The sequence below is a fragment of the Sardina pilchardus genome, chromosome 10 (assembly GCF_963854185.1).
Source record: "Sardina pilchardus chromosome 10, fSarPil1.1, whole genome shotgun sequence".
Lineage (NCBI taxonomy): Eukaryota > Metazoa > Chordata > Actinopteri > Clupeiformes > Clupeidae > Sardina > Sardina pilchardus.
The window spans coordinates 21,337,153-21,365,112 of NC_085003.1; the positions used below are offsets into that span (position 1 = coordinate 21,337,153).

Consider the following 27,960-nt stretch of genomic DNA (forward strand, 5'->3'; position numbering starts at 1 on the left):
GCAAAATATATTGTGAACATCTAGTTCAAATATATGCTTTGAGTATGAGTGAAACTGAAAAATACAATCACGTAGAAAATATTTTCAGGTTCTTTGGCGTTAATTCAATGAATACACAACCAAATACCCTGTGAGACACCTTCGAAGAGGTTGTATGCACATCTATGCGCATGGCAACGCACACACACGCACACACAAAAAAACTAGCTAGCCAGCCGCCTCTCTCTACAGTCGCCACCGCGTCGCCAGCTAATTGCTGAAGATGGCGGCTTGTAGACGTGTTCATTCTCTCCTGCTTTTGTTATCCTTGTGTATATGTGTGTACTTCGTTAAAGCAGGAAAAACACAGGATGCTGCCAATGGAAATGTCGATAATATTGGAATCCCACAGAATCAAGGAGTTTTGCCCGTTGCTGCGAATGCAGCTCCCGGGGCTGTGGCAGCGCAGCCCCGTCGTTCCACCGGCTGGAAGCTGGCTGAAGAGGAGGCCTGTCGGGAAGATCTGTTGAGGCTTTGTCCAAATAAGCATTCTTGGTCAAACAACTTAGCCGTGCTGGAATGTCTGCAGGATCATAAGGAGGTAAGAAGCATAGAGAATGTTTGTGTGAAACGTGAAGCTTTGTGTAAGTCGCCGCTGCATAGCTTGCTAACATAGCTAGTTGGCTAGATGTAGAGTGGTTGTCAATTGATTGTGGGTCAGCGGATCACATCTGGGCTAGACATCCAAGGCTTGATCTTGTTGGCACTTGCATTTGTGTAGGGCTTGATCTCATGTGCAGTTACAGTTGTGTGATTGTTAGCATGCTAACGCTATTGAATGAAGGATAGGTATGCACTTTGTCTCTGGGTCAAATTTGTCAGCAGCTAGCAAGCTAGCTAATATTAGCTGGTTCTATAATTTAACGTCGTCAACATTCCTTAAGCTAAACTAACCTCATCGGACAAGAAACCGTTATATTTACTTATAAATCGTGTAGGAAGAAAGCTATCGTGTGTCACCTAGTTGGACAGAGTAAGTGAATCACTAGCTACACCAACTGGTAACGTTACATTTTATCACTAACGTTATTCCTTAATGTGAGATAAAGGCTAACGTTAGAGTTATGAATTGGTGCACGCTTGTCTTATGGTAACATTAGCTAATAAGTTTCGTACGCTGAATGGTGGCCAGCTGGGAATGGTTATGTGTCTTTGAGTGACGTGTATTTATCTGCTGTATCTGGGTGCCATCCAGCCTAAAGTTTGCATGAAGGCCAATATGTTACACTGCAGTCTACATACACGCGCACACATTGCTATCAGTACCGTCTGTAACGGGGAATGATTCTGGACATGGCTGTCAGTGTTGTCATTTTTATCCATTTTCCGGCGTCTCCATCTGTCATCTCTACAGTTGGCTGCTGGGGAAGTTTGTCTTTGCACCGATGCCAAGCATGTGGCAGCACACCTTTCTGGGTTGCCCATCTCTGTAGGCCAGTCATATATCAGAGTGGTGATGGAAGAAACAGTACTTCCCTCTGTGTGGTCAGGCTCAATCAGAGTGTTGTTCCATCAGTCGTTTCTGCCCAGTAGCCTACTCACCCAATACAAATAGCATTAGATTGTGTGGCATCTACAAATGGGTCTGAATAACTGCCTGAGCTATGTGAAGAAAAATCTTAAGTATTCCAATCCAAGTGTTGTGTTGTTTTTATTTTCCTGAAAAAATATTAGGCTTCCCACGACTAAAGTACTAGGAGACATTTCCCTAACAAGAAGGAGTGATGATCATAATATCTGTCTCTCAAATATTTTCTTCCGCAATTAGGCCTCCAAAGGTCAGCAGTGAAGTTGTGCTGGACCCTAATTGTCCTCGGGTCGCGTCACCAAACATCCCATTCACAGAGGCTCTCTGAGAGACTTTTTTTGTGGTCCCATCCCGCCCTCACTCCCCATCTTTGACAGGGGTTCGCTAACTTGTCAGAGCTGTCCTCCCCAATCACAGGGCAGAGTGCCGATGCTATAATAAGGCCTGTGGGCAGAGTGAAGGCATGCAGCCATGGAGAGCAAGGCCAGGATCAGCCTCCGTCTCTGGCCCCGGCGTCTGATGTGGGTAGGCTGTGGGGTTCCTGATCACGGGTGTTGTGTTTCGCCCTTTCCTCCCCTCCCTGCTGTCTGAGCTAGTCCCTGGCTTTGAAAAGTATTTCACTGCATCCTTTTCAGCAGCGAAATTCGTGCCAGCCCTAACTTGACCTAACTTGAGAGTGACACTCGCTCTCTGAAAAAACTGACAGAAAACGGCATTGCATGCTCTTTCTCTAATCCTGAGAGAGACTCAGGTGACTGGCTGCTTTGTGTCCATCTTTTTTTTATGTCTCGTGCCTCCTTGCACTGTTGGATGTTCATGGTAAACACATGTCAGACAATGGCCTTATAATGCAGACTATTCTTTTGCTCAGACGACTTTGAGACCTGCCACAGGAGGAGTTTAAAAGGCTTTGCAGCGGAACGGGGTCACAGCAGGTTGTGCTGTCAGTTTGATTGGATTTGAGAGCCTGTTTTTAGACCATTGCTGAACTCATCAAGGTTTCTCTTTGTGAATAAAAAATGTACTGATTCTGTTAGGCCATGTCATCCCTTTGATTCTGTGGCGAACATAGCGTTGCTCATAGGTGAGATTTTCCAGGCAATAGCTGCTGGGTTGTGTCTCTATGGCTTTATAACATGAAGTCAAAAACAGTTTGTTATGGGTGAGGTGATGGATCTTTGCTGCATATGGGAACCCTGCCAAAGGACCATAGCCAGATGCTTACACTTTAATTTTACTTCTTTAAATTCAGAGTACCCAGGAGGGTATGCCTGAGGATTTCCAAAAGAATGCGATGCAGTCTTGTGTGTAGAATTTATCACTGATAGGCTATTGCTTAAAGATGTGTGATAATGACCAAGCTAGTCTGATTTATATACAGTGTTGTATTAATCCCTGGTTTTACACAAATCAGTAAGTGGTTAGGATGTAAGATCTCACAAAGAAGGGAAAATAAAAATACGCAAATCACGTTCCTTCCAGTGATTTGAATCAAGTGAAATTGGGAGTTGCAGCACGTAGCTGAAATAAGGTAGATCTGTGTGCTGAAAACCAAATGAGATTCTGAGGGATGAAAATGACTTAGATCTGTGCTGCTTTAGCTAAAGGAAATGGGCTCGTTGGATTTTGAGGAAGAGCTTTGAGCAGATTCTCCCAGCTCTGAGAGGCTATGCCGGGGCTTTGCGCTCGCAGGCTTCCCGGCTCCCCGGGATTTGGCATCTGCTGCCGTTGGAGGCCGTGGCGTGTGGGCCGGATGTACACGGCTGGCTCCCTTTAGAGCCCCGCCACTTCCTAATCCACATGTCCCAGAAGCTCCCGAGCCTTTAGGAAGCCACGCTGTGCAGCGCCCCCCCCCCCCCCCCCCCTCCACAGACCCACCCACCCATCCTAATCTCATCCTCACCTAGGTGAACTAGCTGAACCAGTTTTTCCACTGCTTCCCTTCCTGCTCCGTGGCCTCTTCTCTGGAAATTCCAGTGAAGTGAAAGGTCAGGCCAGGATCCGGGTTAGGATTTGTGTGCATTAGACATTTCCCAAATGTTTAAACATCACTGGAAGAGGGCGTGCTGCTCCTGTACCTTTAGAAGACAGTGACTGACTTGAGTTTCAACTTCCGGGGGGACTTTTTTAATTTATATTATATAGTGCTTTATCAAGGCACCCAAAGCGCTTTGCATTGACCGGGGAATCTCACTAGCCACCACTAAGGTGTAACACTCACCTGGGTGATGCTCGGCAGGCTTTATACGACAGAACGCTCACACACCAGTTTGAGGTGGAGTGTGTGATTAAATGAATGAATGAATGAGCTAAAGGATTGAAGGACTGTAGCATTCACAGGAATATCTTGCAGATTCTATGCTGATAAAGCAAATCAGTGGTTGGGTTGCGTAGATTGGGCTGATGTTGCCTAATGAAGACATAACGCAGAAATGTTGCACCAATGATCTCAGTACTTGACCCTGTGTGTGGATACTGTTTCCCCTGATTTCCCCCAGAGTCATATAAAGAGAGAGTTGCGACAACTCCATTGACGCTAATGTTCCATATTTTCTCAACAATAGTTCCCGGAAGTTAGGATCGAACACTAATAGCGTTCTCGTTAACAGACAGTATAAAAGACGGTTATTCTAACGAACAGTCAATCGCTTCCGGGAACTATTTTGAACTATTTGAAGTTACACGAACCACGTCACAAACCGAATTTTCTGTACCCGGGTTGTCGCAACTCTCCCTTTATATGGCTCTGATTCCCCCCCCCCGTGTCCTGCACCTGACCTCACGCTTGCACCCTGTACCCCATTCGCTCTACTTATCCTCTGTGTCCTGCACCTGACCTCACGCTTGCACCCTGTACCCCATTCGCTCTACTTATCCTCCGTTTCCTGCTCCTATTTACTCTGGCCTCAGTTCAGTTCACGCCGGCGCTTTTCTGAAGCTGTAGAGAAGCGGAGCTGCTTGTGGTGCTTATTTGTGCAGTGGCTTATAAACGTTGGCCTCAGTTGAATCATGGAGTGAATTTCATGGCCTGTTTTGTTCAAATGAGGCTAAAACCTCTGAATGACCTAAGACCAAGTGCCTAAGTCCTAGTTTGGGGGCAGAAACTGATCGGTCAGTGAAGTAGGTTCAGCCAGGTATTTACTACAAAACTGAGGCAAGATGTTTTTTTAATGGCATGCTTCTTTGGTTTGGTGTGTGTGTGTGTGTGTGTGTGTGAGAGAGAGAGAGAGAGCGCGACAGCATGTGTGTCAGGCAGACAGCCAGGGATGTCTGGAAGTGTTGGTGGGTGTGTTGAGGAGTTTTGTGTGTGTGTTCTTGTGCTTGATAAGGCCTGTAGGCTGGAGTTGGCTATGTAATTGACGTTTGTTTGGAGTCTTTGTTGTTTTTGAGGGTGTGAGTGGTTAGTAATGTGGTTTGGCATTACAACCCATTTGCTCTTGTGTTAGGAATAAGTCCCTTCTATTCTCACAGCTTTGTGGACCTAATGGGTGTAGTATTGTGTGACTAAGGACCACATCCTAGAATCCCCCTGACAACCTTCAGAGAGTCCCAAAGCCAATACCCCTACCCATCTGCCTTATCCTCATCCGTTTGCCCAGGTGAACAGGGGGAAAAAGAGTCGAGTCAGACTCTCTGCTGCTGCGGCTGCCACTCCTTGACCTCTCCTGGAGGCAGGGATCCCACCATCTGTTGTGATGTTGGACACGGATCAGGCCTGAGCCTACAGTATGTCTGCGTGCAGACCAGGTGGAGGCGTGTATCCATGTGGCTCATATCCCCCTCAAGGCTTGACATATTCAAGTCTGGACGAACATTTATGATCCAGAGTGAGTAAAGGGGGTTAACGGAGCCTCACCTGTAATAGGCTTTGGCTCTGGCTCTGGCTCTGGCTCTCGCAGGTCTTCCCATCAGAGCATCAGCAGGGGATATGACACCTGCAGTTTTGAAGAGACCGCAGTCGTCCCCCTCACTTTTGATAAGGAAAAAAAAGCCCTACATGCTACATGCTAGGCTACACACTAGGCTAAATAAAGCATCTCATGAAAAACAGCACTACCACAGCCGTTTAGACGGCACAATCTCACTTGCACTCTGCTACTAACCGTTGGATATCTGAAATGTTTGATCAGTTTGTCTACTAACAACCATCCCAGACTAAACCAGGCTAACTTCTTTCTGCCGATATACCTGGTCATCCCGACGTTAGCTAATCTGTAGACTAAACCAGGCTGCTTCTTTCTGCCGATATACCTGGCCGATAAGGTGGCGCGCAAATGATGCGCATGCGAAGAAATGTTTAGGTTAGTATGAGTGCCATATTTGAAATAATTTCAATAGTTTTCATGAGTGAATGTCTATTTCTAAAAATTATGTTTTTAATGTCCCATATCTACAGCAAGTACCCTATCATAATGACAGATTAATTATAGTACCCAAGAGACTTCAATCATTCAAAAGCAGAGGTGTATATATCGGTATCGGCATCGGCAATCAGCCAAAATGAGCTTGTAGATATTGGCATATCGGATATCGGCTAAAATTCAATATCGTGCATCTCTAATTCAGGGGGGTCCTAACAAGCTTTGCATAATTCTATACATCCCATGCATAGCCTGATAAACCAGCCTAAATGGATTGGATGTCTAATTTAGTCTGGCCTCGATGAATGGATACAACGGAACATTGTTGATGAGCACAACCCGTTGTCTTTCAAACCGTGTCTGTGCCTATAGGCCAACGCTCCCTCAAAACCCCGCCCCAGAGCCCTCTGCCTCGCCCGCGTTGATTCAAAACACATCTCTGCGTTGTGATTGGTTTAGTTGCCATCTGCCAGATTCAGGGCAGTGTTTTCAAAATGTTCAATGGTCCGAGGCCAGACCCAAATGCAGGCAAAACATTTTGCCGTCCAGCAGTTGGCGCTGGTTTTCCAGGCTATCCCATGCATGCAATAGTCATCAAATCCCCCATATGTCAGAAAACATGTTGCATACATGTATGCATATGTCATATATTACTGAAATCCATGATTTGCCCAGGCCTGGAAAATGAGATTTTAAAATGACATGACTTTTCCAGGTTTTCCATGACTATGGGAACCCTGCAAGTTTTAAATATTGTGATGTACAATAGGCTAGAAGTGGTGGTCCAATATCTGGAAGCCTGATTTCACCATCTGGGTTTTCGCTCACAATTTGGTCCCCCTTTGGTACTTTGAAGATATCATCTGCACCCCTGCTCTGTGCTGTACACACGGTTAAGATGACAACAAGCTCCATCAGCCGTCATAGTAGGTGTGGAGGGCTAGACTGTCGCTATGGCGACGACTTACTGGAAGTCGCTAAAATGCGGGTCTCCTCTGGGGAGGAAGCTGTCTAGTCATCACTGGCTGAGGTGCAGCCAGCAGATGTTCACACTCTCACACTTACAGCTTTCTGTCATGTTGATCCCAGTTGGTATGCTTCTTTCCTGCCTGTGCTCTCTGTCCCTGCCTGATTGTAGATACAGTTGTGTTTGTGAGGTGAGTGTGAGTGAGAGGAGAATAGCACCTGTCAGAGTGTGTGTGTGTGTGTGTGTGTGTATTTTCACTGTGATTGTGGCTCTTCAAGATTGCACACACTCACACAGACATGTTCTCAGAGACCAAGCCCCTACCCCATGGCTGTCTCACTATCATCTGTGCATCTGTAAAGCTTGAATGGTTTACGTGTTTTTGTATGATTTCCTTAATCGTATCTCTTGTATCTTGTACGGTTTTGTGTGACTGGGAAAGGTGGGGGTGGTGAATGGCCAGTGTGTGTGTGTGTGTGTGTGGGTGGGTGTCTGAATAGCCACCATCATCTCTGCCATCGCACAGAAGCTTAGAAATCATTCACCCATTTAGCTGACCACACTGATTGCTCTGTATGGTGTAGACTACTTAAGGATGTGTGTGTGTGTGTGTGTGTGTGTGTGTGTGCGTAGGATAATGCTTGTGTGTCGGTTAGAGAATAGTCTCTCCAAGTCACGGGAGAGAAAGCCTCCGGCATGAGGAAAGATGTCTATGTTTGTCTCTCTCTCTGCCCTTTCACTCACTCACTCTCTCTTTTTGTTTCCTCTCTCTCTCCAATTCCCCACAGGACACAGAGCTGGCTCCCGACTGCAATCATGTAAGTCATTCTGTGCTCATCAACAGCTTCTGTCTTGTCTAATGTGTCACAGTCAGTAGTTCCCGGTTTCTCTCTTCTCTGAAAGGGGGACGTTAATGGAAGCAAATCCCCCATCTTACTTAAGGCCATCAGCAGTTACTCAAAATGTTAAATACTTACGAAATGCACCACCGTAGTTCAGATTCCCACAGGCAGGTAGGCTTATAGAGAGTGTGTGTCTATCCCCCATCATCCCCCATCAAACCGTAGCCTGGCCTCTGCAGTGTGTATAGCTACAGGGGGCTGAATCAATATTGTGGAGGAAGTGAAGCTGTCCTACCCATATTCAGATTGAATAACATCTGGCAAGTGTTGTTGATTACATGTAATATGATTACTTCCTCCACTCATATCAAGTGGAGCAGTAGTTCAGCTTACCATACAGAGCGGATGTCAGGAAGCCAGGTGGAATCATAAGGACTTGTGACGGCATGATGGCTGAGCAGTTTTTGGCTCTGACTCTTTATGATAGTCTTGAATTCCCCCTTGGGGATCAATAAAGTATCTATCTATCTATCTATCTACTTGTTGGAGATGAAGGCCTGTACCTGTGTGTTTTATTGCACTGATGGGTATTTGAAAGTGTTGTGGAAAATAAAGTGTATTACGTTTTAATGTGTCAATCCTCCTCCAGCTGCTATGGAACTACAAGCTGAACTTGACGACTGACCCCAAGTTCGAGTCTGTGGCCATGGAGGTCTGCAAGAGCACCATCAGCGAAGTGAGTGATGTGTTGTGAGGATCTACCTGGACATTCAAAAGCTGGCTGCCATTTTGTGTATGTCCAGTCATGGGTTATTGTCCTGTCGTGATTGAAGGTAACTTCATGTTGTGAATCTCTCTCTTCAAACTCCCTTGCGCAGGTAAAGGAGTGTGCTCAGGAGGAGAAGGGGAAAGGCTTCCTGGTGTCCTGTCTGGTAGATCACCGTGGCAACATCAGTGAACACCACTGCAATCAGTACATCACCAAGATGACCACCATCATCTTCAGCGACTACCGGCTCATCTGCGGTTTTATGGACAAATGTCGTGAAGACATCAACACATTACACTGTGGGAGTATCAACACAGGAGAGAAGGCAAGTTCCCCTCACCTGCTTCATGCCTCTCCCTGTGTCTCTCTTCCTCTCTCCCTGTCAGATTTATTATCAGTTCATGTACTGATATCTCTTAAATCAAGCATATCAAATACCTTACAACTGAACTGTACTACCGGTATATATCTAAAAACTGTGAAGCATCTTTGAAATGCCATTCCACCTGGATCAGTATTAGGTCCAACTTTTGATAAATAAGCAGAAATAACGTTAAAGTGCGTTCATCACAAACTGCTGTTTTTGATCTCCCTGCCAGGATGTGCATTCTCAGGGCGAGGTGATTGCCTGTCTGGAGAAGGGGCTGGTGACGGAGGCAGAGCAGCAGCCTGGCCACATTGGCATCAAGGACGACTGCAAGAAGGCCATCATGCGAGTGGCCGAACTCTCGTCCGATGACTTCCACCTCGATCGTCACCTATACTTCGCCTGCCGCGATGACCGCGAACGCTTCTGTGAAAATGTACGTTGCCTGTAGTACTGTTGTCTGTTTTCTCAGAAGGTTGTGGTGGCGTTAATCTTGTGCCCCCTGCAACTTCTGCCAGGAGTGAGTGTGAATGTAGAAAGGGCTGGTTAAGAAGGTGTAAACATGTATGGTGTATGGACATGGGGAGATGTCTTTGACTGCAGAGAGCTGAGCTCTGTGTGTGTGTACAGAGCAACAGAGGTGTGGTGTGCGGAACTAATGCTGAAACTGTAGCACCAGTGTTCATTTCTACACAGGGCAGTGGTGCTTGGCACTTATTTAGCGTTAATGCCCAAGTAAACATACTGCTGGTAGTCATCATCCCACATACTTTGACAACTAGGGATTTGTTGAGGGCCTTTTCATTTTTATAAGTTAATGAAGGTATTAATGCTGGATTTGAAATGTGAGCGCTTTGATACTTGTCTCAACACATCAACTCTGTTGTGTTCCAGACTGCAGCAGGAGAGGGACGGGTCTACAAGTGTCTCTTCAACCACAAATTTGAGGATGGCATGTCAGAAAAGGTAACACAGCTAAATTTCGCCCTCTCAAATGTGCATTTTTCTGTCTCTCACAGTTGCATACAAGAGCTGTATTACTGAATGGAGCGGTGGTGGGTGATGAGGAAGATTCCCTTACCGTAATTTCCCGATTATTTTTGCAAAAAAATTATTATAAATGTTTGCAAAATTTCTTCCGCTATGAGGTTAATACAGGGGGGCAGTTAATATGGTGTAAATATGGTTTTGTTTCTTTTAACTTGCATAAAACACTATCCTGCGGCTTATACACAATGCGGCTTATACGCTGGAAATTACTGTACTTGCTTTGTTTTAAATTCCCATTCAGCTCATACTGCCCCCCTTTTTCAATGTTTTCTGGACTCTAGTCGCTGCAGAGTGCATGTCGCACCAGTCAAAGAAATGCACCATGATGAGGGAAAAAACATATATGAGTCACACCGGACTATAAGCATTTATTTAGAAATTTTGTTTCACAAAATCCAAGGCCATACAGAGACTATGTAACTGGACACTTGAACCAAAAAGAAAAGGGTGACCAGACAACAGTCCCGATTTTTAGTTGCATGTCCCGAGTCTTGACAAAAGCCTATCGGGACGCTAAAATGTCCTAGTTTACACCAACCACTATTAAAGTGTGGTCTTATATAGCCCAATCATTAACTATACTCATGTACAAAGACTAGCCTAAAGCGTCCGGCATATGATTTCGATAATGTAGCCTGTGTCTGTGTGTGTGTGGGCGTGTAACTGTCTGCATAATCTTTGCAGCCAACTTTATAATGTAGCCTATCTATGTAAACATTGTTGCAATGCCTCGTCATATCTGCCTCGTTTTAACGGTTAGGAAAATGCTGAGGAGAAAGTCTCAAAATAACCTATGGCTATGAGTTTTGTTTTCAGATATTTTCATTCATGTATAGATAACGGGTGAGGGAGGTGAGACTATGCACACATGTTTTGGGCATAGTGCAGGCCCTAATCTCTGGCTGAAAGTGTGCAGAACTTGGACATTTGCATAACAATACCTCCCGGGGGTGACCTGAAAAATACAGTACTGTATTCCCTTCTTGTGTTGCTTGTCAGGTGTTTGTCAAAAGAAGTGATCACCCAGCCAAGGCTAGTGTTTGCCATTACTAGTGCTCCATCTTCCATTATGCTCTGACTGTGTTCTGACTAGAGGCCTACAGAGATAAACTGTGACTGCTAGATGCTCCTCTGGCAGCTCAAGAAGGCTTTGTGGCAACACATGTAGATGCAGCTTACCATGGCAGCTAGCATTTAAAGCTGGCCAAGACAGGGTCCCGTCCCGTCCCGTCCCCCCCAGTGAGGTTCAGTGTTGAGTGAGCAGTTTATTGGGCATTGTGCTCCCTGAGAATTGATCTGATCCTGGGCTCTCTGCCCTGCCCAATGCTCTGCCCAGATGGCGCACTGAAAGTGCTAAGTGTCTTCTGCAGATGCATGCTCTACTGCAGGGGAGTCTAATCTGTCTGCAAAGAGCTGCTGGTCTGGCTTTTCTGTTCTGACCTTGCGAGAGCACTGCTGATAACAACAAAGTGATGTGAAGACTGATGTTAGTTCAAGTCTGATGGCCTGATATGCTCTTTCTAGATCACACCTGTATTGTATTCTAAGTGACAGCAGTGGTTCTGAGTCTGACAACTGAAATGTTAGTTGTTTTTATGAAAGAGGGAGTGTTGAGTGTTTTTTTGTTTCTTTTCCTGTGGGGGCGCAGTGCAGGGACTCCCTGTCCACGCGTCAGAAGCTGATCGCTCAGGACTACAAGGTGAGCTACTCGCTGGCCAAGGCCTGCCGCGCCGACCTGCGCAAGAACCGCTGCAACCAGGACACCAACATGCCCCGCGCCCGTGAGGCCAAGCTCTCCTACCTGCTCCTCTGCCTGGAGTCGGTTCTGCACAGAGGTGCGTGTGTGCGTTCCAACACTCATCAAAGCGCCGCCGTGCGCTTTGAAGTTCATCTACTTCCTGGATTTCCTTTCAACACCGAGTCTCTTTGTTTGTTTTTCCTGGCTCCCCCTCCCCTACCTCCCCTCCGCTGTCTGACCCCTCAGGTCGGCCGGTCAGTGGGGACTGCCAGGGCGAGATGCTGGACTACAGGCGGATGCTGATGGAGGACTACTCGCTGAGCCCGGAGATCGTGCTCCACTGCCGGGGCGAGATCGACGCGCACTGCGGCCTGCACCACAAGGGGCGCACGCTGCACTGTCTCATGAGGGTGGTCCGCGGGGACAAGGGGCCGGTGGACAGCCTCTGCCAGAAGGCTGTGAGTACACACACACACACACACACACACACACACACACGGTACGTAAGGGATAATCAACGACGCGCCGTGCGTTTCTAGGAAAATAATGCACGTTCGAAGTGGTAATAAAGACCCGACGCCGCAGGCTTCGATAAGTGCATTATTTTCCTAGAGACGCACGGCGCGGAGTTGATTATCCCGCTTATACCACTGCTACTATCATTTTCGTTTATATTGCCGCTGTCTTAGATACAACGTTGCTGTTTTTACCGTTACATTCACATTGGCGAATTAATATTCAAGTGTAATAAACCCACAAGAAGGGAACTACTTCATAGCCGTGCGGTGTATCGAAAAATAATGCACGTTCCAAATAGCGCATCACAATAGGAAATTTGACCAAGCAGTGGTATAATTAGAAACATGCACTCTCACCTGCTCACTCTTTTAGATGAGGTTGGTGAACAAGTTCAGCCAGTAGCCCCTGAATAAGTGGCTCTGAGAGAAGGTGGCTGGGTGTCATAAAATTAATGCATGCACACACACTCCTCTCTGAGCCTGCTCAAGGTCGGCGCTGAAGACTGCAGTCACACGGCACATCCAGTTTCTCACACACTTAAACACCATAGAATGAGATGATCAGCACTCTTATTTTTAAAGCCTTTTGAACCAACCCAGTGTGAGGTGGCCACAGTTTTACTGAGGTTTATTATCTGTCATAAGCTAATGACATTGTTAAGATTGAATTAGTGTCACCATCTTGACAGCTTCGGCGCTTCGCTTATGATCAAAGCATGCTCTTCGTTTAACACACAAGGCTCATGGAACGACTGCACGAAAGGCACTTTTTAGACCTTAAGGCGGGGATCATACTAGCCAGCGGCAAGCGGCAGGTTTCCTATTGTTCTCAATGGTTCGGCTCATCACAATCAGTTTTAGAATGTTTAGGTATTTTGACCAATCAGATTTGTCTAAGAACGTAGCAACAAAGATTGAACTTAAGAACGAGATAGAATGTTCTGGATTTATTATTATGGTCTGAGCGTTGCGTTACGCTTGCCGCTGGCTAATGTGATCCCGGCCTAAAGGCAACCACCCAGTGTGATGCTGGCCCTCGAGGATGACATGTGAGAGAGGGCCAGTGAAGTGTGTAGCTGAGGCTGCACAAGAGAGTAGGAGAAAAACGGTAACCAAGGTAATAATGCATTAAAAAGGGAAGGTGACGATCAATACAGCCGAAATACTAGCAGGCACGTACGTGGGTGAAAATGCATGTCATTAACATCAAGTAATCATTTAGAACATGAGCTGAATTTAGATTTCTGAATACATTAGAAATGAGTGTAATGAATATGAGAATTATGGATTTTGCACATGTGACAAGGAAAAGGAGGAGAGCTGTACCTGGTGTACTGTTCCGGTTGCTCATGCGGTCGTGTGTTGTGCAACAGCTCCAGAGTCTGGTGCAGGAGGCAGACCCCGGGGCCGACTACCGCATCGACCGGGCCCTCAACGAGGCCTGTGAGTCCGTCATTCAGACCGCCTGCAAACACATCCGCAACGGAGACCCCATGTGAGTGACACGCACACACACACACACACACACACACACACACACACACACTCCTGAGAGACCAACAGGCCTCTCCATAATACTTCATCTGAGGTCAGGACAGGTACTTCAGTGCAGGGAGTCTATTTTGGAATTTGTCTTTCCATTGTGAAGTTAAACATTAAAGAGAGTTAAGCCCAGGTTATCTTGTATGTTTTTATGTGTGTCTGTCATTCAGATTTGAATCACTAGGACTAGACTCCAATCATTACTTTTTATCTGTTTATTTGTGAAGCCATATATTTTGTGAATGCACATGTTTTGAGATGGCTTTTTTTTTATGTATCTGTGTGTTTGTTTGTTTGTTTGTGTGTGTGTCTGTCTATGTGAGATTTCAATGAATATCCACGTTGTGTTTCCCCCAGGGTGCTGTCGTGTCTGATGGAGCACTTGTACACTGAGAAGATGGTGGAGGACTGTGAGCTGCGCCTGCTGGAGCTACAGTACTTCATCTCCAGAGACTGGAAGTGAGCAGGAGCACAGCACAGCACAGCACAGCACAGCACAGCACAGCACAGCACAGCACAGCACAGCACACCACACCACACCACACCATACCACAGCACGCCTACAGACACACCACAACACACCACAGCACAGCACAGCACAGCACAGCACAGCACAGCACAGCACAGCACAGCACACCACCGGTGCTCCATCAGACACAGCACAGCACAGCACAGCACACCACACCATACCACAGCACGTCTACAGACACACCACAGCACAGCACAGCACAGCATAGCACAGCACGGCACACCACACCATACCACAGCACGCCTACAGACACACCACACCATACCACAGCACGCCTACAGACACACCACAGCACAGCACACCTACAGACACACCACAGCACACCTACAGACACAGCACAGCACAGCACACCTACAGACACAGCACAGCACCGCAAGGCAAGGCACAGCACACCTACATCCACTGAATAATGGAGGAAAGGGATCTGAATAATGGAACATGCTGAACATGTCTCTCTGGGCTATTCCTCCGCCGATATGATCTTATTAGCCTGGAAGCCTTCAGGGACACCCAACTGGCTTAGCAGCTTTTTTCTTTTTCTTTTGGTCTGAACTACAAGCACATTTTAAGCAGAGACGTACTGTAAAGTCTCCAAACCTACTAGTCAAATGTATATAAGCCGTTTGGATGTTTTGAAGTAGGCCCCTTGAGAGTGATAATTCCTTTGAAAAAGTGTCTTGTTTCCTCATATTACTATGTATTTAAGTGTGTGTGTGTGTGTCTGTGTCTCTCTTCTGCAGACTGGACCCCCTTATGTACAAGAAGTGCCAGAACGACGCGGCGAGGATCTGCCACACTCACGGCTGGAACGAGACGAGCGAGTCGATGCCCCCCGGCGCCGTCTTCTCCTGCCTGTACCGCCACGCCTACCGCACCGAGGAGCAGGGCCGACGGGTACGTGCGCGCCGCTCGCCACGGATCAGAACCACCCCTGGTCACCTTACCGAATATCACTCGTTCATTCATTCATTCATTCATTCATTCATTCATTCATTCATTCATTCATTCATTCAACCTTTATTTATTCAGGGTGTTCATTTATTCATTGAGGGTAGCCCTCATTTTCAATGAGGCCAAGATGAATGTCATTCTAGGCTGCACATTCACCAGAAAGTGTTCCCAGAGAGCCTGTGTGTGTATGAGACCCCCACAGTGAGATCTGTGTGGTGTAAGTGCTTTGAAAGAGAAGTGTCTGGCGTTGGTATGAAGGTGATAGTGGTCTGTCTCACACTGCTTTGACTACAGCCTGGAGGGGGAGCTGGAGATCCAGTCTAAGGAGTGAGTAGTGTGGAAGCAGCCCACGTGTGCATGCTCATGTGTTTGTGGCCTGTGTGCAGATTATAACGGTAATCAAGAGTGTGGTGATTTTACCCCCTCAGGGGCATTAGGTGAAATTTGCAAGAACACCGCGCTGAGAAATGACAGGAGAATGACTATGGAGATGACTGAATCAGATGAAGGAGATTCTCTCAATTGAGAATGCTGATGTGTTGTTGAGTTTGTGGTGGGAGCAGTAATTAACATGGAGAGGTGGCTGGTGTGGCATAATTATATTGAGATTTTCTGTAAGATCTTGTGCTGGAACTAAATGATGGTTATGAGGCATAACCGTGTACTTGCATGTTCTTACATTGTGTGTGTGTGTGTGTGTGTTTGTGTCTGTGTGTGCGCGTAGCTGTCGCGGGATTGTCGTACAGAGGTGCAGAGGATCCTGCACCAGAGGGCTATGGACGTGAAGCTGGACCCTGACCTGCAGAGACGCTGCTTGACCGACCTCGGCAAATGGTGCAGCGAGAGGACCGAGGCTGGACAGGTACACACACACACTCACACACAAATGAATCTGAATAATATTTATTTGTGCACGTGCTAAAGTTATATGTTCTGTGTTGGCCTGCACAGGAGCTGGTGTGTCTGCAGGATCATCTGGATGATTTGGGCCCAGACTGTAAGGATGTGGTGGGCAACCTGACAGAACTGGAGTCTGAGGTAAGGGTGTGTGTGTGTGTGTGTGTGTGTGTGTGTGTGTGTGTGTGTGTGTGTGTGTGTGTGTGTGTGTGTGTGTGTGTGTGTGTGTGTGTGTGTGTGTGTGTGTGTGTGTGTGTGTGTGTGTGTGTGTGTGTGTGTGTGTGTGTGTGTGTGTGTGTGTGTGTGTGTGTGTGTGTGTGTACAAGTGTGATTAAATATCTTGAGCACCCTCAACAACACTCTGTGTGTAGAGATGGCTGCGCATCAGAGCAGTCTATTATCACTTGGATGCTAATTTTACCCCCCCCCCCCCCCCCCAGGACATTCAGATTGATGCTCTGCTGATCCGTGCTTGTGAGCCTGTGATCCAGACCCATTGCCACGTGAGTCGGAAATAAATTCCACATTCTCACCCATGTGTCATTTTCACCTCTCCCTCTCTCTCTCTCTCTCTCTCTCTCTCGTTTTTCTCTGGCTCTCTCTCTCTTCCTTTCTCTGTCACTGTCAGTGTTTGTCAAAGTCGTTATGTGGCTTCAGGTTGTGTTCTGTTGTAGCTGTAGCACCCTCTACTGTCTGAAGTCAGACATGGAGTCTGACAGGCCAGACCCCCTCCTCACCTCACACCTCCTCTCCTCTTTGTTCTCTCTCTCTCCATCCCTCTCTCCCTCTCTCTCCCCCAGGATGTGGCGGATAACCAGATTGAGACGGGGGACCTGATGGAGTGCCTGGTGCTCAATAAGCACCAGAAGGAAATGAACGAGAAGTGCACTGTGGGGGTCACTCACTTCCAGCTGGTGAGCAGCACATCCGCGCAACCACACTAAATGTCCAGTCACCGTCCAATAAGGCAGGGGGGACTCAGTTGAGATTGAAAGCTGTGATTGTCAAGGTTTTCTAGTATAGATTTTAATATAAAATTATGCGCTGCAGATACATAATTTGCTGAGGGGTTTTATTGGTTCTCTCATAATTGAAGGCGAAAAAAAGCTCCATCTAAATTTCTTCAATTTTTTTTTCCCTTCGGCCTTTCAGATCCAGATGAAGGACTTTCGCTTTTCCTACAAGTTCAAGATGGCCTGCAAGGAGGACGTACTCAAGCTCTGCCCTAACATCAAGAAGAAGTGAGAACCGCCACACACACACACACACTCAAGCACACACACACCCATGCTCCACAAACTCATCAGGGCACTCATAAGGCCAGACTTACAAGATCAAACTCACCCCTCCCTTCTGTCTCTCCCCCTCTCTTTCTCTCTCTCTCTCCCTCTCTCTCCCTCTTTCTCTCTCTCTCTCTCTCAGGGTGGATGTGGTGATCTGTCTGAGTACCACAGTGAGGAACGACACACTGCAGGATGTGAAGGACCAGCGTGTGTCTGTGAAGTGCCGCAGGCAGCTCAAGGTGGAGGAGCTGGAGATGGTGAGTTCTCTCCCGTTGACTGCACTCTGCGTCTCACCTCCTCCTGAAAGTCACCCAACACGCAGGATGTGTCACTTCAACTTCAAACAATCTTTCATCAGTCTATGAGGGATCGCACAAACTACATACAGTCAATCGGCCACTCCACCTTTTCAACCGAATTGCTAAATAGATTTTTTAGAAAGTCTTATTACAGTTAGTCAAAGCATATTAGAGAGAGGCCATCAGCTTAGACAGGTGTCATGGGTCATCATGGGTCATCCTGGGTCATCCTGGGTCATCCTGAGTCAGTTACAGACCACTGTGTGAGCTGCTGCCCTTCTGCTGTGTTGTCCTGCAGTCAGAAGACATTCGTCTGGAGCCGGACCTGTTTGACAACTGCAAGAACGACATCAGGAAGATGTGTCAGAACGTGCCCTACGGGAATGCTCAGGTGAGACAACAAAACACTCCAACGGACCTGCGTGGCATTCACGCAAGGGGGGGTATTTGTAATAGTCATATTCAATTACAGAAGATCCTTTTACTTGTGTGTGATGTTTCCCCCTCTCTTTTCTGTGTGTGTGGTGTGTGTGTGTGTGTGGTGTGTGTGTGTGGTGTGTGTGTGTGGTGTGTGTGTGTGGTGTGTGTGTGGTGTGTGTGTGGTGTGTGTGTGTGTGTGTGTGGTGTGTGGTGTGTGGTGTGTGGTGTGTGGTGTGTGTGGTGTGTGTGTTAGGTGATTGAGTGTCTGAAGGAGAATAAGAAGCAGCTGTCCCAGCGGTGCCATCAGAAGGTGTTCAAGCTGCAGGAGACGGAGATGATGGACCCTGAACTGGATTTTCAACTCATGAGAGTCTGCAAGCAGATGATCCGGGTGGGCAGCTACAACACACACACACACACACACACACACACACACACACACACACACACACACACACACACACACACACACACACACACACACACACACACACACACACACACACACACACACACACACACAGAGTCCTGATGTGCTCAGAGCTCTTCAGTATGAATCAACACTTGAAGCACAAACATGCCTGTCTATCATGGGTATATTCTGCATCATTGAAAGGAAACAATTTATAGTGTTGTACAATTCTGAATAGCCTTCAAGCAGCCATGTAGGCCTACATGGACAAAAAGAAAGGACACGCATCCTGTCATTGGTTAGAAAAACATGTTTATACCCCGAAAATAGGTTAGATGGTTATTTTCAAAAAAGTACCTTACAGTATCATCCATTTGAAATAGTTATACTGACTTGATTACTTTAGCACTAAGGCTATACACAGAGTGCGTGCATGACTTTGCATTTAGTAAGAGGGAGAGTGGATTCTCAGGTGAGGGTTCTGGGATTCGTTAAGAAGCTCTTATGTGCTAAGAACTTCTAAGGAGCGTTCTTAGAACGTTGTTAGAGCGCTCCTAAGAAGTTCTTAGCACTTAAGAACTTCTTAACGAATCTGGGAAACCCGGCCCTGGTCAGTGGGTTCTCTGTAGCCTGTGTGGTGTAGACGTAGAGTAGAGTGCAACCCATCTGTGCCCCGCTGAACTGTGGCTGTTGACCCACTTTCAGTGTGTGATGGAAAGCGTTGGACGGGTGACCTCATTTTGATATTTGTCCAGCGGCTGAGTCTTTGACAGGAGGAATGGATTGGTCAGGGTGAGGCTTGTTTACTTGCCGCGCTCATGCGACTGATCAGACTGATTTAGCAACTGACACACACCTGTACCTGTCCTCTGTGACTCTTTTGCACATAGCTCACTGATTTGAATGTTGTTTTCCCTTTTGCTGCTTTTCATATTGATGACCCCATGCTGATATCCACATTTGACAATTTGCAAACCAAGTTATACCTCATATATCCAATAAGGGCTGACATATTTTTTATGTGTCTAACTCTACTGTCGGTGCTCTGTGTGTGTGCGGAGGCTCTGTGTAAGTAGTGTTGTAACTCTCCTGTCTGTGTTCTGTGTGTGTGCAGAGGTTCTGTGTAAGTAGTGTTCTAACTCTCCTGTCTGTGTTCTGTGTGTGTGCAGAGGTTCTGTGTTAGTAGTGTTCTAACTCTCCTGTCGGTGCTGTGTTCTGTGTGTGTGCAGAGGTTCTGTGCGGAGGCGGACGCTAAGAACATGCTGCAGTGCCTGATCCAGAACAAGAACGGCGAGATGATGGATCCCAAGTGCAAACAGATGATCACCAAGCGCCAGATCACCCAGAACACAGGTACATAGGACCCCTGGGCCCTCACTGCCCACCTGTGGTCACTTGCATACAGTAGAGAGGTTCACAGACGCTCATGCAACCCAGGAGCCCAACACCACGAGGCTCATCCACCCATGCAGTCAGTGCAACTGATGCTAAACTGATCTGTGAGGTGGCGAGTAGCTAACCCATCCCCATGTGTCTCTGCTAAGTCACTGTGTTTGCCCTTAGTGAGTGTGCATGTGTGTGTTTGCCCTTAGTGAGTGTGCATGTGTGTTTGCCCTTAGTGAGTGTGCATGTGTGTTTGTCTTTAGTGAGTATGCGTGTGTGTTTGCCCTTAGTGAGTGTGTGCGTGTGTGTTTGTGCCATTTTCAGATTACCGGCTGAACCCTGTGCTGAGGAAGGCCTGTAAAGCGGACATTCCCAAGTTCTGCCAGAACATCCTGACCAAAGCCAAAGACGACAATGAGCTGGAGGGACAGGTCATCTCCTGCCTCAAACTGAAATACGCAGATCAGGTCTGTTCACAAGCGCACACACACACACACACACACACACATACACACACACACAAACACACGTACACATGATTGAACCTTCTACATCTACAAAAGCACACACAAGTCTTTTCACACACCCTTACACATTTCCATTCACCCAGCTGTACCCACCTTCAAGCTTGTATGCTCAAATCTCTCGCGCCTGACAACACTTACAGGTTCTTTTTTCCTGTCTCAAAATTTGCTTAGTCTCAATGACACACTTAACCTCAAAAGTCCCCACCCACTAGTACACACACCCTTACCTGCAATGTCAAGGCGTATTTATTAATCATAAGCAACCAGGGATTTGCCGCAGTCGTGTTTTGGTACACTAGCAGGAAAAGCTGAAGAATAGATCCTAAACTTTGGCAATGATGCAACGGATAGCAGTAGGGAACTGTTGCCTCTGTAGTAGTGGCCTCCATTTTGAGTCTGTTTGTGCGGTCTCTTGGCGCTCTGCCCTGTTCTTCTGAGGTGCTCTGTTGTCCAGTCCCGGTCAGCTGGGACGGTCCGCGGCCGGAGGCTCCTTGGGAGTGCGCTCCGCTTCTGCAGCTGGGCGGTCGGGCTTGGGCTCGTGGTTGTTGTTGTTTCAGCTGATCACCGAGCCGTTTGATTGGACTCTTTCTGGTCCGTTTCCCCGTGTGCAAATACACCAGGGGCGACTGCGGTGGGAATTCTTTTCATCCGTCATGCGTGAGATGTGACCTGCCCAGTGCTGCTACTGCTGGAGTCTGAGAGGTTTCTTTTGAGCGAGAATAGAATGGAATAGAAACTTTAGAACAGAATACAGGGTTTTAGAAGGTTGGCAGTGCTGGCCTGTCATTGAATGTTCACAATGAGTCACAGGCATTCCTGACTGAAGTTCTCCACTTTTGAAAACAGTTGCAATGTTGCAATTCAAGAGTGTATCTCTGCTTTCACGATGTTTTACACTTCTGTGTGTGTGTGTGTGTGTGTGTGTGTGTGTGTGTGTGTGTGTCCAGCGTCTGTCCTCTGACTGTGAGGACCAGATCAGGGTGATCCTGCAGGAGTCGGCTCTGGACTTCAGACTGGACCCTCAGCTTCAGCTCCAGTGCACTGACGAGGTCAGTGGTGCTCACCTGCATTTCCACACGTCTCTGTACACATACACTTTTGCGTCTCTTTTGTCTCAGTGGCACTCTGACTGTGTGTGTGTGTGTGTGTGTGTGTGTGTGTGTGTGTTTCAGATCTCGCGGCTCTGTGCGGAGGAGGTGGCGGCCCAGGAGCAGACGGGTCAGGTGGAGGAGTGCCTGAAGAGCAACCTGCTGAAAATCAAACACGACGGCTGCAAAAAGGCAAGTCTTCATCACACTGCAACAGTGGTGCACTCCCACACACACACACACACACACACACACACACACACACGGCTGCAAAAAGGCAAGTCTTCATCACACTGCAACAGTGGTGCACTCCCACACACACACACACACACACGGCTGCAAAAAGGCAAGTCCTCCTCTCACTGAAGCAGTGGTGCACTCACACACACACACACACACACACACTCACACACACACACGGCTGCAAAAAGGCAAGTCCTCCTCACACTGAAACAGTGGTGCACTCACACACACACACACACACACACACACGGCTGCAAAAAGGCAAGTCCTCCTCACACTGAAGCAGTGGTGCACTCACACACACACACACACACACACACACACACACACACACGGCTGCAAAAAGGCAAGTCCTCCTCACACTGAAGCAGTGGTGCACTCTCACACACACACACACACACACACACACACACACACACACACACGGCTGCAAAAAGGCAAGTCCTCCTCACACTGAAACAGTGGTGCACTCACACACACACACACACACACACACACACACACGGCTGCAAAAAGGCAAGTCCTCCTCACACTGAAACAGTGGTGCACTCACACACACACACACACACACACACACACACACACACACACACACACACACACACACACACACACACACGGCTGCAAAAAGGCAAGTCCTCCTCACACTGAAACAGTGGTGCACTCCCACAGAAGCGCTGGGCTCACACCAGTAAGCTGTTATTAAGAGCAACATTGCTCGCCAGTCCAAAACCAACAGGTGCTATTGCATCTGTTATTTTCTTAGCGTTTGTGTCTGGAAACGCCCACTGAACCAAACTATTCTGTTTGTCTAATAATTCATATTCTTCATCTCTAGGGCTGAGCTGGAGGTTTTGAGGTCATGTTGTCTTTCTAGTCTCTCTCTCTCTTCTCTCTCTCTCTCTCTCTCTCTCTCTTTCTCTCTCTCTCTCGTCTCTTTCTCTCTCTCTCTCACCCTTTCATGTTGTGTCCGTCTCACACCCTGTCCCTGTGGCTCTGCAGGAGGTGTTGAACATCCTGAAGGAGAGCAAGGCCGACATCTTTGTGGACCCCGTGCTGCACACGGCCTGCGCGCTGGACATCAAACACCAGTGCGCGTCCATCCCGCCAGGCAGAGGGCGCCGTGAGTACACCATCTCTCCCTCCATCTCTCCCCCTCTCTCTCTCTCTCTCTTTCTTTCTTTCTTTGTTTCTTTGTTTCTTTCTCTCTCTCTCTCTCTCTCTCTCTCTCTCTCTCTCTCTCTCCCCCTCCCTCTCTCTCTCTCTCTCTCTCTCTGTCTCTCTCTCTCTCTCTCTCTCTCTCCTTCTCCCTCTCCCTCTCTCTCTCTCTCTCTCTCTCTCTCTCTCTCTCTCCCCCTCTCTCTCTCTCTTTCTCTCTCTCTCTCTCTCTACCTCTCTCTCCCCCAGCGCTCTCTCTGGCTGGAGGAGAGCTCCGCTGGAGTCCCCACAAAGCTGCATGATTAATGGATGTGGAGCGGGGCCAAGGCAGAATTCACGTTGATTGTGTGTGTGTGTGTGTGTGTGTGTGTGTGTGTGTGTGTCTCCTCTCAGAGATGTCGTGTCTAATGGAGGCGCTGCAGGATAAGCGAGTGCGTCTACAGCCGGAGTGCAAGAAGAGACTGCAGGATCGCATCGATATGTGGAGCTATGCTGCCAAGGTTCACACATTTAGATGCTAAACACACACACGCACACACACACATTGGCCCCCACTCATACTTGTACTTCTCTGAGAAGTATGTTGAGGCAAATAGTGTTTAATACAGTTATTCATGCAGACATTCCATTATATTGACTCTATTCTCCCCTCACCCACCTCTCTCTCCTCTCTCTCCACAGGCGGCTCCGGCGGAGGGCTTCGCTGATCTGGCGGGCGAGGTGTTGACCTCCCCAGCCAAGAACTACCTCCTGTCCATGCTGGGCATGGCCGTCACCCTGCTCTTCCTCATGGGGCTGCTGTGCGGCCGCATCACCAAGCGCATCACCCAGCAGCTCAAGGACAGGTAGAGGGCAGCCCAGTCCTGAGCACCTCCACCCCCCGCCCCCCCACGCCCTAACCCCCTCCTCCACAGCTGCGCTCCCCTCAATACCCCCCCCTCCCTCCATCCTCCCCCCTGCCCTCTCCTCACACCCTCAGCTGGCCCATCCATGCCCAGGACCCCCCCCCCCCCCCCCCATCCCAGGCTCCTCCCTGGCTCTGGTGGGTGTGTGGGGGAGGAGGGGAGGGCCAGGGGAGGAGGTGGAGGAGGTGGAGGAGGCAGAGACTGCTGTGCTGGTGATGTGTGACTGGGGGACCGTACTGGACCCAGAGGACACCTGCTCCCTACTTCCCACCCGGCACCACCTGGATCTGCCACACCGAGGAGGAGAGACACACCTGCCCGCACCCCCCCATCCCCTCCGAAAGAACTGACTGACTGTCCACCTCTCCCTCCCCTGCCGCCCCTTTCTCTCTTTCTCTCTTTCTCTTTTCTTCTGTCTGAATGTCTTGTCTTTCTCCATCTCTGCGTTTTCTGTGTTAAGGAGGTGATTATTTATTTCCATAAACAGTCATGACTCTTCAACACGCTGCAGATACACTACAGAAATACTGTTACACTACAGATGCACCCTAATACACTCCAGCACACTACTGATGTACTCCTATACTGCAGATACGCTACAGATGCACCCTAATACACTCCAAACTCACTCCAGCACACTACTGATGTGTTCCTATACTGCAGATACGCTACAGATGCACCCTAATACACTCCAAACTCACTCCAGCACACTACTGATGTACTCCTATACTGCAGATACACTACAGATGCACCCTAATACACTCCAAACTCACTCCAGCACACTACTGATGTGTTCCTATACTGCAGATACGCTACAGATGCACCCTAATACACTCCAAACTCACTCCAGCACACTACTGATGTGTTCCTATACTGCAGATACGCTACAGATGCACCCTAATACACTCCAAACTCACTCCAGCACACTACTGATGTGTTCCTATACTGCAGATACGCTACAGATGCACCCTAATACACTCCAAACTCACTCCAGCACACTACTGATGCACTCATATCTCTACACTGCATATCCACTCCACTACTGCACTACTGATACAAGACTGACACTCAGCCACTCTACCTGCCCTTCATGTTATTTATGTATCTTATGCTTCCTGTCCCCCAGCTTCCTCACCTGTACTGGCTTTTTCCTGCTGCTTTACCTTTCGCCATTTTTCTTCTTTATCGATTATTTTGCAGAGGGTTTTTATATAAGTTGTTTAGATTTTATGATTTTGGGATATGCAACTTCAGAAGAAATCGTGCTGTTTGTTGTTTTGGAAAGGCTGCATGGCCAAGTGTGTGTGTGTGTGTGTGTGTTTGTGTGTGATGTGCGTGTGTGTGTGTGTGTGTGTGTGTGCGCACGTGTGTGTGCACGTGTGTGTGTGCGCCTGTTTATGTATGCGTAGGAGGAATGGCTTGGTTTGTTTGCCTAAATGACCTTTCCATGAATTGTGTGTGTGTGCTTGAGTGCCGGTTCGAGGTAAACTGTGGTGGTCGTTGGCTCGTCTTATGAGACGCTAATCTCATGAGTTGCCCTGAAACTGCTGACTTGAGGAGAGGAGTGTTGGTGTTGTCTCTTTGCCGTCTGTGAGCCGTAAGCCGCCACTGGAGTCCCTGCAGTTTCCCACTGGAGGGGCAGCTGGGGCCATCCCCACCGCGTGTCACTTCCTGTCACAGTGACCAGAACAACTACAACCTTACCAGAACGTCTACAAACGATGACGGTGATGATGTGTTGATTTTATATTTGACTGATGTTTTTGTTTGTTTGTTTTTAAGTCCGCAAAGTCTCAGATCCGCACATGCAGTGGTCTGTGTGTGTGTGCGCTCTAAGAATAATATATACAACTGTTACAGTATTGTTAATAATGATAGTTATAAATATCTTCCAAAGCGGCTAGACGTGTCGAGATATGGATGCACTCAGGCCTGTTGTGTAAGGCACTGGAGTTCCGTAACCTTCCGTAGTCCGGCGCAGGATGGGTACGACTTTTAGGCACTGGGCAATGCAGGTGAAGTTAACAGGGTACCATGGGCAGCTTCTGGATTTATCCCACATCATGGCCACACGTGCGTTGACCTTATGCCATAGTTTCATAAGATACGCGTACGGCCGCTCACATAGAGCTCCTGGAACCTTTTAGACGGCCGCTGCGTGGTTGCCATGGTTACTTGACCGTGAACCGAGACCACCCACAGCCCATGTTCCTGTGTCTCGATTTTTCGGCTTGTTATGGTTCTCTGGATGGTCTTCTGCTGACCAGAGTTGCACTGTGCATGGGTGTCACATTAGTATTTAAGACATCAACTCATTGCACAAAACTGAAGTGAATTCTCCATTTCCTAGTATTTAACTGCACAATTCATTCTCCTTATTTGGTAGGGGTTAGTCCTAGCCTTATTTATTCTGAATAGAATGGCTGGTTTGAGATTTTTTTTTTGGGGGGGGGACGGTTGATTCATTGAGATTGTTCATGGTTGAACTAAGTTTGAGTTGACATTGAATTGCTTTGGGGTTGAGATGTTCTGGACTGATTTTGAATGTTGTCGTGATGCCCTCTGGATCTACCAGCTGACTGCTCGGGCTCTGCCCTTAGTCAGCCGTGTGAGGTTGAGTTGTGGAGAGACTGTGGCAGTGTGCAGAGGAACAGGAAACCACGAAGGCAGCAAATAAGGACTAAGCTATGGCCTCTCTTGTGTGTTCACAATGCAGTTTGTTGGACTTGTACTATGGTTTGTGCATAGCCTTCGCAAAACACAGAGATCTCTCTGATCTGCCTCAACTCATAGGCTACCACAGGGGGGCGCTCTCATAGATCCCAAGCCTGTCTCTCAGACTATCTGCTCACCTGTGGTCCAGGACGTCTCATTTCCACCCTGGTGTTGACCCGCACCCCATCTCCCCCGTCTGTGTGTGTGCCTGCTGTATTCCCCTCCAAAGCCTTGTTTTCCCCCCTCACACCACTCCAGCCCGCCCCATTGCCACTGTCCCAGGGTCCTATTCGCTGTTGTGGTATGTTGACCATTACTGCAACCAATCAGCTGTCTTCTCTGAGTGCCCTGTTCCTAACCCCCGCACACTTGTGCTGAATTGGCCTTGTCATTTGTCTGGAACACGTACTTTTACTGTACAGAGCATAAAGTGGACCTTGCAAATTTATATTTCAGACATTTAAATGTGCTTTCTGACTCCTGCTTGACGTCACGAGAGGGAGGGAAGCCTTTGTAAATAGCTATAAACATTTGCATTAGGAGAAATAAAATGAGTGGAAACCTATTAAAGCGCCCCAAACGTCCAGGTGTCGTGGCAAGTCAAGGATCCTCCTTACTGGGAAGAAAGCGTTGATTCATGCTCAGCATTTGGCATTGTGTGGATATCTTGTTTTAAACTCGGTACTTTACAAGAGAGAGCAGAAAAGTCAACGTGGCCTATCTTGTGCATGAGTGAATCGTTTCCTTCGCCAAACCCAAAGGTTTCGGACCTTGCTCTGTTTAACGCTCTGGCTTTTGTTGGGTGTTTGTGCGTTTTTCTATGCATTTGTTATCAACGTTATCTGAAACCTCTCTCGCTCCCCCCTCCCATGGGCCTCAGTGCCTTGTGAATGCCCCAGTGGAGTGAGGGGGGGGGGGGGGGGGGGGGCGTGACTCCCAGCCCCCGCCTGCTTCAGCTCTCTGCTGATGTCAGCTTCTCAAGCTCCACACCAGACAAACAGGTACATTACTCACACTGTACAAAAACATGGTCAACTGGAAGTTTTCCGATCCTAATTTTTCTTGGTCATTTTCTGGACAAAAACGGCTGTCTCACTCGCTTACATGTACAGTTGCAGGTGTGGAAAAGGCTTTTTTTTATTTTAAAACCGTCTGTGTACTGTACGTACAAAGTGAGAGTTCCTTGAAGTCCAGCTGAAATATATAAAATGACTTTACTGATCAAGTGGTAAATGGTTCTAAAACATTTGTTTTTGTATTTTTATTTTTACCTTTTTCTTTCTCTCAAAGATGATGATGCCATGTACTATTGAGATGTAACAGAATAACATTGTGCATTTCTTTGTTCTTGTATTTTTTTTTCTGTACAGGTCAAATTGAAAAGTTGTTAATAAAATCAGTCTACTGCTTTTTATATTGCATTCCATGT

General features: G+C 47.7%; 1 protein-coding gene across 1 annotated transcript; it reads left to right on the top strand.

Annotated features, from left to right (window-relative positions):
- Window positions 1-205: 205 nt before the first annotated feature.
- glg1a (golgi glycoprotein 1a) lies at window positions 206-27,945 on the top strand. Its single transcript, XM_062546977.1, has 26 exons — window positions 206-580; window positions 7,684-7,713; window positions 8,387-8,473; window positions 8,616-8,831; window positions 9,106-9,309; window positions 9,768-9,839; window positions 11,572-11,758; window positions 11,908-12,119; window positions 13,553-13,674; window positions 14,079-14,180; window positions 14,991-15,144; window positions 15,926-16,063; window positions 16,153-16,239; window positions 16,539-16,601; window positions 16,899-17,012; window positions 17,251-17,339; window positions 17,521-17,638; window positions 17,979-18,071; window positions 18,354-18,491; window positions 19,742-19,865; window positions 20,220-20,362; window positions 21,370-21,471; window positions 21,595-21,702; window positions 22,756-22,876; window positions 23,305-23,411; window positions 23,593-27,945. The coding sequence occupies exons 1-26, from the start codon at window positions 263-265 to the stop codon at window positions 23,758-23,760; spliced, it is 3,417 nt and encodes a 1,138-aa protein (XP_062402961.1). The 5' UTR covers window positions 206-262; the 3' UTR covers window positions 23,761-27,945.
- Window positions 27,946-27,960: the final 15 nt, after the last annotated feature.

Coding starts and splice junctions, on each gene's coding strand:
- glg1a (XM_062546977.1), top strand. CDS start 263: ATGGCGGCTTGTAGACGTGTTCATTCTCTCCTGCTTTTGTTATCCTTG. Junction 581..7,683: donor GTCTGCAGGATCATAAGGAG/GTAAGAAGCATA, acceptor AATTCCCCACAG/GACACAGAGCTGGCTCCCGA. Junction 21,472..21,594: donor AGCTCCAGTGCACTGACGAG/GTCAGTGGTGCT, acceptor TGTGTGTTTCAG/ATCTCGCGGCTCTGTGCGGA.